The 10,512-nt window shown below is 51.2% G+C and overlaps 4 protein-coding genes across 4 annotated transcripts; 1 reads left to right on the top strand and 3 right to left on the bottom strand.

Moving 5' to 3' along the window:
- Positions 1 to 722: 722 nt before the first annotated feature.
- Positions 723 to 2,180, bottom strand: CTAM01_05450 (uncharacterized protein; the record flags this gene model as incomplete). The annotated part of the gene is made up of 1 exon (XM_060521480.1): positions 723 to 2,180. One exon carries the CDS (start codon positions 2,178 to 2,180, stop codon positions 723 to 725), a length of 1,458 nt encoding a protein of 485 aa, XP_060383694.1.
- Positions 2,181 to 4,322: 2,142 nt separating this feature from the next.
- CTAM01_05449 (uncharacterized protein) lies at positions 4,323 to 4,804 on the bottom strand (the record flags this gene model as incomplete). The annotated part of the gene is made up of 3 exons (XM_060521479.1): positions 4,323 to 4,474; positions 4,621 to 4,703; positions 4,758 to 4,804. 3 exons carry the CDS (start codon positions 4,802 to 4,804, stop codon positions 4,323 to 4,325), a joined length of 282 nt encoding a protein of 93 aa, XP_060383693.1.
- A 2,694-nt stretch (positions 4,805 to 7,498) lies between these two features.
- Positions 7,499 to 8,002, bottom strand: CTAM01_05448 (uncharacterized protein; the record flags this gene model as incomplete). Its single annotated transcript, XM_060521478.1, has 1 exon — positions 7,499 to 8,002. The coding sequence occupies one exon, from the start codon at positions 8,000 to 8,002 to the stop codon at positions 7,499 to 7,501; it is 504 nt and encodes a 167-aa protein (XP_060383692.1).
- An 889-nt stretch (positions 8,003 to 8,891) lies between these two features.
- Positions 8,892 to 10,337, top strand: CTAM01_05447 (uncharacterized protein; the record flags this gene model as incomplete). The annotated part of the gene is made up of 3 exons (XM_060521477.1): positions 8,892 to 9,302; positions 9,520 to 9,783; positions 9,858 to 10,337. The coding sequence occupies 3 exons, from the start codon at positions 8,892 to 8,894 to the stop codon at positions 10,335 to 10,337; spliced, it is 1,155 nt and encodes a 384-aa protein (XP_060383691.1).
- Positions 10,338 to 10,512: the final 175 nt, after the last annotated feature.

Raw genomic sequence — 10,512 nt, 5'->3', positions numbered from 1 at the left:
GGCTTCAGTGATTCTAATGGATAAAGCCTGGAAAACAATTGGACGGAGGAGCATCGAATGTGGAAAACACGTGTGACGTGAGTGACAAAGCTAACGACTTTTGTATCCGTAGGGCTGGCTACCTTGGTCCTACTAGCTTAAGACTAGGCTTTTCCGTGAGACCCAGCTAGAAAACCAAAGTTTGTTGCTCAACTTCGACCAACTAACAGGATCTCAACCCAACTGATGAACCCGCGGACCGCGACAGATTTCCGGTTAGCAAATCTGTCATGAGATCGTACGATCAGTGGATTCACCAATTATCGTCTGTGACTCAGTCGGAAGAGCGTTGGTCTCATATCATTACCTAAGTGGTATGACTAGGCTTGAAGCTTGAAACATCCAAAGGTCGCAAGTTCGAGCCTTGCCAGGGACAGTTGCTTTTGCTCAGTCTTTCTTTTTGCACTTTGGCTGTAACGGAGTCGATGACTTGGGTCAGTTATCTTATGCGTCTTCTTCACTCCAGACTGTGGTACTTCTTGAACCCTTGTCGCGCCATAAAGGCATGGTCATGACATCACATCATCTTATAGGCTGATTGCTGATCTTATGTGAAATTTGGAGGCTCATGCGTCATGGCGGCAGTGGTGCCCTGAAGTCTACATGTGGGTAGTATTACAAGATTTATAAAATATCATTATGCTGAAGAGCTATCTGGGCCAAAAGGCCCCTCCAAGTTTGATCTAGCCAAACTTCTTATCCTCGCTGACCCAATCCGGTGATGATGGGCCTGAGTACCGAGGCGGCGGTAATTCTACTCGCGATATTTGAAGTGCGTCGTCGATCTGCCTCGGCATTCCGTGATGAGCTGGTGCTGGTTGCGCTGGTTGTGCTTGCATTTGAGCCGGCGTCGATTGTATTGAACGCGAAGGCGGTTGCACCACCGGCTGAGCCTGGCCGACTGGTGTCGAGTCTGCCTCTACGGCTTGTATTTGATCTCCCGGCAATTCAAAGACGGGAGAATATGTATTATTTGAGGGATGTGAAGGGTGAGGTGCGGGAACTGGAGCGGCTACCATCTCAGCGGCATGCGCGTTCCAGGTTCCAGCATGTGGTGACGGTTCGGGACCCCTGGATGAGTTCGGACGGTACTGAGAGACGGGCGAAACTCCCCACGTTCCCGTCGCCCCATCTCCGTTGGCGACTGGTGACGGCCAGGTTCCTGCTTGTTGTCCGTAGTGCCCAGGAGAGTTGTTGTTCTGCCAATGCTGGGGACTTTGTGGCCCTTGTTGCTGACGGTTCCATCCTGGAGTGCCCACTGCCATGTTCATCGTGTTTGCCGTATCAGGTCGTCTGTCGTTCACGCCGTGATATGCCGTCGTTGCCTGCCCTTGCGGTGGTGAGGCCGACATCGTGGTGAGACTTGTCGCACTAGATAAGGCTGCGAATTTTCCACCGGTTCCGACCTGCCCCTTTCTCTCCTTGCGTTGCTTCCGCCGCCTGTAGCAGAAGAATGCCAACACGCCCAATAGAATTGCTAGTCCTCCTGCAAGTCCTGCCGCAAGAGCAGTGTGGCTAGGTCCCTCATCGCCGGTGGTAGCTTGGTCCCCCTCGGCGTTGCTTCCTTGCTTTCCACTCGCCGCCCCAGTCGATACTGTCTCAACTCCCCTCGTCACCGTGACTGTGACTCCTCCTGGCGCAACGCTCTTGTACGTCGTGAGAGATGTCGTTGTCGATGTTGTTGAAGATGCTGGTATTTCGGTCGGCGGTGCGGTCGTGGAGGTATATAGTGTTGTGCTGCTCTGAGAAGTAGATGAAGAAGAGGCTGTTGACTTGGTTTCGTCGTCGTCTTCGGGGTCTAGGAATTGTGCCTGCGAAATGCCCAATGGCGTTTTTGAATCCGTGCAGGAGGTCAGAAGCATCTCGTAGACATCGTCAAGCTTGTCTTTTGCCTCTTTTTTCACGCATTTTGACGTCGCCAGCACAAAGTTTCCGCCATTCCCGCACAGACATGTGTTCATCTCCGTCACCGTGTCACCGGTACACCCGGACGCTGCAGCGGCTGAGTCAAGACATGATCTCGCTGCTGCTGGGTACGCTGAGAAATCATTGGTGAATGTGGCATGAGTTATCGACGCGAGATATGATATGAGTATCGTCGAAGAAGTTGGGACGATTCGATTTCGATGTCTCGGAGACATCTTCGCCCCGTGATCGGTCGACGTACGATCGCGTCGGAAATCGTGTTTGTTTTTCTTGTTTGTTTTCTCTAGCAGGGCAGCGCCTTAGCCGAATCCGTTTTCAACATTGGTTTCCTTTTCGATATGTCCAACACGTTCAATGCGTTCACCGGGCGGGATATCGGGGTTCAAAAGCGGTCGACTTTGGGATGAGGAAGATTTTTAGGTAACTGTGGAGGAGGGGATGGGGGACAACACTACTTGAAAGGGGACAAGTTCGAACGACAGCCCGTCGCTGGAGATGGCACGGTTCACTTGGACCTTGGTATTGATAAAGATCCTTGAACTCCAGTTCTCCTCCTCGGGGCCCAAAGGAGACAGGACCCGGAGGCTCGGCCACTGCGGGATTAGGGGCACTTTTGACCCAGTGGTCAGAGGGACCAACCTGGCTCGTCCGCAGCACCGTTGACGTCTGTCGTGATCACTCGTCCGCGGTCTTTTAGCCAGGGGAACTCGATATTGTGTGGGGCAGCATGAGACCCGAGTCCCGGTTGAAACCTTCACCCTGGTTGAGGTACGAGTCAGGCACCAAGGGGAGATTGGTTGCTGGCCAGGGGCAGAGCTGTGAGTGGTTCCACTTGCCGGTTATTAGAGTTTGATTTTACTTTATGCGTTGGTTGCTGATCGTCTTGCGTAGATTGCAGTGCGCCTGTAGTGCGCCGTTGTGCCTACTTCACAATGCGATTGTGAACGGCTTGTAGTTATCAAAATTGTTGGCTTTGCCCTGCCTTATATGATGTATCAGGCCTGGAGTGATTAGACTTGCCGAAGCCGCGAGAGGCCCCTTGGCGTCATCCCGGGACGTCAAGCCCACCCTAGAGAACTAACAGGAGAATGTCCAGGCGAACGACGAGCCCTGAACAACTGAGCCTCTAAGCCAAGAGCTCTCCCACAAGCCGAGAGTGCCGACCGGGGTCCCACGGCGTTGCCGGCGCCCACGGGTCGCCGACGGAGCGGTGGTGCCGACGAGATACGAGCATCCCCTGACTCTAAGCCGCCATTCCCCAGATCTTAAACATGATGGCATCCGCTCGTTCTCGCGCTCGATTGCCTATTGACAATTGACGTAAACTCAATGGTTCAGTATCACCATCATCTAGGTACTAATACCATCTAGGTCCTCGAACGCGTATGACTGGCCCTGAACCGCGTCAAGCTGCTCACGCGTCGGATCATCGCTACCACGGTGATACCACCTAGTCCACGCAAGCGGCAACTTCCACCGGTTAGCCGGTGACGATGCGGTGAACGCAAGCTTTTCGCCCAGAGAACAACCAACGAACCGTGCTTCGGCCCACCCTATTGCCAACGGTTTTGTGGGGTATTCCCTGGAATCTTCAAAAGTCATGCCCTAAGCGGCATCTCGGCCGTATTTTGGGGCCATTTCCACCACGCTCAAAAAATGAAATTGACCAGCCTGGGGGTCGAACCCAGAATCTCCTTATAACATATTAAATCGTAGTCAGACGCCTTGCCATTGGGCCAACCGGCCATTGTCATAAACGACTTGCGGTTGAGGTGTGGCTACTGGCTCAGAGTGAGGCTCAAGTTGTGCTCTCGTCAAGGCACAGGTTCGCGGTTTCGTTTAGTTGTCATCTGAGGAATTGCAAGAGTTGATCAGTGAGTTGGACACAACACAGACCACTCAAAGTTTATCTCTTCGTCCGGTTTTGTCTCCGATCTCAACTAGGATGGTCCATTTTGAGTATCGGACGGAAAGCTTGCTTTTGCAACTTCGCCTTCGCTTACTCACCCATAGTTTCATATCGAAGTCAATAGCCCATTATGACTGAGAAGTTCTATATTGAAAGTCTAGAAGACAGTAGCAGCAGTGCCCTCGCGTCTCGCTTTCCGTGTTCTGCCGACTCAAAAACCCACCCGGTGGGCCAGATGCTTTGTCTGAATAGAACTGTATCTGCATGGCAAATCCGGTTCAGACTTTGGGTCAGAATGATTCCTGCCCCAACTACATCAACTCAATTACTTCTTTGCGCCATGATAGGTGGACCAGCCGTTGTCGGTAAATCGTTACTTGAGATGAGTTATGTTGTCAGGGAAAAGTCCGTACCAAGATCAATCTTCCGCTGCCTATGTCAGAGAACGTTAAAACGCGGTACTGCCGGTCATTACAGAACTGGGGAGTCCTTTGTCGGCTAGATAGTCATGAACGAGGCTCAACAGCCCAACATTAATCCCTTCAATGTCTCCGTGAGAACTTCTTCCACTGCGCTGTGATGGGATAAGGAAGGGTTTTACTAACCTTTGGGTCCCATGACGGAGAGAGAAACGGGAAAGTATTCTTTTCGCCCGGAAACTTGAGACTGAGATTCACATTGACTGACTGTGTTGCTCTATTAGAATGCTTCGAATTATCATTGGTCATTTTACGGTCGACTCTTACCGGGCACAATCTGGTTTGTCACACCTGTTAACGAAGCGTGAAGATTGGAGTCGAAGCCCTCAAAGCCTCGATTCTCGGGCACGCTAAAGTTTTAGTTAGCCAAGGTTACTACACTGGTAGTCATTCACATCTCTTACGGCAAGTATTCATCCCGGTAGTCCAATTTGTATCGAGGGACAATCATAATGGTCTTCTCGTCGTTGAGCAAATGTTCAAGAAACTAAGTGTTGTGGAGCAATACTTCATCCACAGCCTCCTGCCAACGATCTTGGCTTATCAACTTGCCTTTATCCCTGAGACAGGACCGTCAGCGCGTATGGCACGAGATTGTGAAACCTGATCTTACCATAGGTACTGTGTGACTTTGCACATGTAAGGATCCGCCTTGAATTTTTCCTGGTATTCCGACCTGGAATTTGCAAGGTAGGTCCAGAACTCGCGTTACATCAAGGTCATAAAAGTCTGGACAGTTCACTCAGCCGATGAACTACTCCAAGAGCATCAAGAGTGCACTAGGATTCTATCAACTCACCTCATTGAATGTGCCGAAGAAGCCCTTTTCAGCGCTAGGGGGCTTCGTAGCTTTCCAAGTCTCTTCCATGGAGATGTCGACTTTGTCTGCTCCAAACCATTCAGTGAGGGACAACACCAAGTCCTCAGCAATCGGTTGGACACCGGAATGGTCGGATCAGTACTCCCGTGGGAACAACACACGTTTCGGCCTCAGAGCCTGCAGCGTCGTCAGTCCAGGCGACATCAATGGCGTTCGTAGTGCTCACCTCAGCTTTGGAGGAGTTTTGGGGCCAATGACGACCGAACTCATGCATTTTGCGGATATCTCTTCCTAGGAAACCGGGAGTGTGAAATATCCTAGCCGTCTCATCAATCTCGTGTCTTTTGGACATGAACATAAAGGCTTACCCGCCAGGAAGAACCACGTCTGGAGTCTGGAGTTGGCCTCCCGTCATGTGAAGGGCGGAAAGCGAACACGCCGTGAGCGATCGCAGGGTCTCGAATGCTCCCACCAGCTTGTTCATCAACTTACTTGGCCTCCAGCAGAGTACTCAACAATGCAGAATGTTCTAGCTTACCATCTGTACCCAAAGTGGTATCAAGCCACGGGTATGCTGCTAGGCTTGAAGCTGATCCGGTGCTGCTCCCAATCCCAGCGAGATATCCATCACCACAGACATTCATGGGATCAAAGTAGTCGCAGCAGTCGCCAATAACCTCTTGGCTCCCTCCAAACTCAACAGTCTTGGTCTTGCCAACAATGACCCCTCCAAGGTCGATGACACGCTGTACATCATCGGAAGAAGCACTTGAAGGTCCATGCAGCCTACGGTAACCCCGATTTCCACATCCCGTATGAACTTCTTTGAGGTCAAACAAGTCTTTGACTGCAACTCTCAGTCCAGCAAACGGCGTATGATCAGCTTTAGAAGAGTTGATCCTCGAAGGAACTGCAACACAGAGCGACGATGCCCCAAATGCAGCGGCGTGCAACGTTTGATACCTTTGATCATGTTAATCCCGCGGTGACAAAAGAGATAGGGGAATGGGGGGCTGCGTAAAGTGATGCCCGGCCGGCCTACTTACGTTTGAGGATCTTCTTGACTTGGTATCGTGCTCAAAACAAAAGATTCGGTATCGTCGGAGAAGAGGCGACAAGGGCCGAAGATTCCACTATTGGAGAAAAAATAGGGTCCTGGAGGGATATGTTCGCTGCCGATTATGTGGAAGAGATATTGGCAATCCTACGATGCGAGGAGCTGCAAGACAGATTCTCCAATCTCTAATTGGTTTGAGAGAATGCAGATGTGCTTCAGAAAGGCTTCACAGAATTCCTCGTCGTTCTGCACCCACGAGACATGGGCTCTTCAAGATCATCTCTCAAATTGGATGTACCACTGATAACGAAACATGACAAGGTGCTGATATTAGGTGAGTCAGTGGGCTGCGTCTTGTACTGGTACCCATTTCGTCAGAAAGGCTTTCAGTTACAAGCTAGGTGCTATGATTGTTGTAGGCATCGTCCAGACTTATATTAGGCTGGCCCCGGATGACGAATGCCTTCGTACCAAGCTCGATGACTGTCTTTATTCACACCACAGCTGGACTCGGAGAGGAAGTCGCACTTTGGTGACAGCGGATTCGTGCTTCGCGGGTGGGCGGGAAATAATCGAGGAGGGGGGCGTGAGTTGACGGGCTGCTGTCACTAGCACCAAATTCGGGGTTGTTGACTGGTGCCAGGACCGGGACCTTACGAACCAACATCGTGAATAGCCCTGCGCTTGGGAATGGGGAATGTCTTGAGAGAAACTTTAGTCGGGGCAGCTTCCAACTCATAGCTCAGGCTGGCAGATCTTCCGATTTTTGATCCTTGCCTCGATTTCCTTTGAGGTCGTAAAGCCACCTACCGCACCTCGTCTGGACCGGGGCACCAATAAGACATCCAATTGGCGAGGTTGGTGTTGCAAGGAATCGGCCACTCAGCTTTTGACAAACGTCTGTGGGCTGTCGTATATTTGGGCAAACAAAAGCTGGGTTACGTGATCTGAATCTCCTCCGTCTTTGTCCTGGGGTTGTGAGTAGAAATCTGTATCTCAAAATGTTTCGACTTGACATCCCTACGCAGCCTCTCAAGCTTCCCACGCACGGGAACGTTGCTTTAGGCTAATGAAGTATACATTCAGTCGGGTTATGTTCATTCTCATATTTTGTGAGTCTGTCAACGATCTTTACTTTTCCAGACTTGATGCCATGACTTGAGCCTTGAGGCACGGAGTGCTTGGTAAGCATCGAATATTTCGAGGATCAGTCCCTCCATTTCATTATTTTACATGAACTCCGGGAAAGGTGGAAGAGCCAAAGATTTCTAATCCTTGAAGACACATCGAGAGTAGTCACTCTCGTCACGGGTACCTAGGTTCTCCTTCGGCAGATATCCCATAATAGCACCCTCAGAAGCGCCGTCAAACGCACAGAAACGGTGAGTTATCCTCCATTCACCTTCTCTCTTTTCCAAGTTGTCAACATAACGCACCAAGAACGTAGTCCACTTCTCCTCCTGTCCAACTCCGACGATCGTTGTAGCGGTGCAGTACGTCTCTGCATGCGCCTTGCGACCATCTTCCTCAATCTCAATGAGAGATTGACCGATCTGGTGATGGGCGGTCTTGATTGAATTAGAGCCCATTGAGTCGAAGAAGTCTTTGGCTGGGCCGTTGTAGGTCCCGTGGTTATCTGTGGCATCTTCGTGGTAGACGGACTGGACGACGTTGCGAATCAGGCGATCTGCTCCACGAGCGAACCGATAGATGACGGTTCGGATCTCATCCTTGTCTATAATGGTCTGGACTGCGCGGGGGAGGGAGGTCATGTCGACAGGAAGTACTATATTTGTAGCTTCAACTTGTTTGAGTTATCAAAAAACGACACTACCTGAAGTAGGCAGGTGGAAGAGAGGAGATTGCGGAAATAAAAATCCGCTCGCGCTGTTGCCGGTATAATTAGGCTTGATTCAATGCTTTCGGGTGATACAGTCAGTAAGAGGCTACATGTGCTTTATATCTACAGAAATTGAGTTGATGAAGCTTCAGGGATGCCATCTCAAGTGAAGAGTAATTGTCTCATCCGCACGGGTTCATTACAGTCCGCGAGGGCGGCGGACTTTGGTTACGAATACGAAGCACGGCAGTCCATCACATTGGCTCTAGGCTTTACAATGAAAGCGAACCCGAGATGTTGCATTCTTCAACTTGCGGAGTTTCAAGACGGCTATATGGTTCGTTGAACTCAATATCCTCGGCAACTTCAACCACGAAAATGATCAAGGGGTCAAAGCCTTACAATCGTCTTAGAGCTGAGTGAGTAAGTAGGTTGGTCGCCCCAAAATCATAACTAAGTATTTGATAGTGGATATCTTGAGAATTTGTATTATGCGAGCGAGACGCAATTCCCTCAATCAACTCTAATTTGCTAATCACGATTCTGAACTTTGACAGAGTTGCTAGTCGGGAGAAACAGGATTTGAGGGCGGCATATCAGCCACTGTGGCTGTCAGCCACAATGTTGACCAGAAAGACAAATCGTCAATCCGGCGAAAGCGGCGCCCGTGTGCCTAGGATCAATACCCGCCATCTCTTCGCGGACATCTCATCAGCTACCTTACACCTATTGAATCGCGCCTCCAATCACATATGTACCCATGATTGAAAGGGCCGTGCCGTGGAAAGTATACATGTACTCGGTGCGAAAGCGCTCGGACAATGACAATGCCTCCCGGACGGCCCCGTCTCGACCTGGAGCCCTTCAAGGATGAAATCATTGCGGCGTTCAACCGGCGCGAGACGGTCGAGAGCATGTTAAAGGGCCTCGCCGCAAAGGGATACGAAGTCAACGGCAAGACATTCCAGCGCCGACTCCGAGAATGGGGCCTATATCGATATTCCAAGACGCCCAACAAGAAGAATGGGCGAAATGGCACAGCCGAAGCAGCAGCAGCAGCCGCCGCCGTAGGTCAGTCAAGCTTCAGCGCGCGAGCAAGCGCACCGCCGGCAGCGGCAGAGAGCACGGCGCGGGACAGCAGCGCAGCGCAAACCCCAGCATCGAGCGCGACAGCACCCGTCACAAAACCCCTCTTGCAGCCTATCATGCAACATGGAGAGAGGCCCGGCTCCGTAAGTTCTTGAACTCTCCATTCCCAATAGGGTAACTGTAACAGTTGAGAAGCACCAAGTGGGCTGCATGACGGTTGGGACCCAGCCGGTGTGGGATGGGATTGGGGGGGGATGCATTCTCGTTAGGGAATTATTAAGAGCACAATAGCGCCGCTTTCGCTCGCCGAGAACACGGAAGGGGAAGAATTGCTATCTAATAACTTGATTGCTTCTTCAGTTGCAGGACAGAGACGACGACGACTCATCAGAAAGCATTCCGTCAGCAGCTTCATCGCCAAAAGCACCGCGAAACAACTCTTCACTCTTCAACACATATCTCGAAAGGTTAAGACCGCTTCCGCAAGCTTCAGCGCCCCAACCAAACATGTCTCAAAAAGTCTGGACCCGCCGACACCCCGCAGGCTTCGGCTTGGAGAAGTCACTCGCTGCCGTCCGCGACCCTGCCGCCGCTCCGACTCCGATCCCTTCGCCGCCTCGCGACGTGAGTTCTACCCTAGAGCAACATAAGCCAGCACAACGACAATGAGGCTGTAGCAAACTCTAATAAGCTTGCAGGTCGAGGTGATTCAACAAGAGTGTGATTCCATCACCTTTCAGTCCTTCACATATGAGGATGCATTTGAACTAGGACATCTCCTTCATGCCCGACTCCTCCCCTTCGCCCTCGTCAACAAGAAGCCCACAGTCATCTCGATTGCACTGGCAAACAGCCAACAGGTGCTCTTCCAGACGGCCGTCGGATCCGGCTCTCTTCCCGACAACGAGACGTGGGTGCAGCGCAAGCGCAACGCCGTGCTCCGATGGGGCTGCAGCACCTGGCTTCTTCACAACAAGCTGGGCGGCGATGAGCAGCTCTTTGCCTCAAAGTTTGGTATGAGCACGGAACAGGCTGGAAAGTACGCCATTCACGGTGGCGGCGTGCCCATCCGTGTGCAAGGAGTTGAGGGCGTTGTGGCTGTTGTGGTTGTCAGTGGTCTGAAACAGGATGAGGATCACAGTGTGATTGTTGATGTTATCAAGACTCATTACCAATGATTGCAAAGAAAACCCAGCGACAATGAGAATGATTGAGAGATATTTAGAACTAGTTTCAATAATTCCAGAGGCGACGAGACTCGTCTATCATGTCGGGTCGCGATGCATGAACTACATACGACGTGGAATCGTAAAATTACAAATCGACGGCTCCTCTTCATTGTAGGTAACATCC

Source organism: Colletotrichum tamarilloi (assembly GCF_030869305.1).
Source record: "Colletotrichum tamarilloi strain Tom-12 chromosome Unknown Scaffold_14.1, whole genome shotgun sequence".
Taxonomy (NCBI): Eukaryota; Fungi; Ascomycota; class Sordariomycetes; order Glomerellales; family Glomerellaceae; genus Colletotrichum; species Colletotrichum tamarilloi.
Note: the sequence above shows the minus strand (reverse complement) of the source record. Positions and strands in the feature narration are given on the sequence as shown.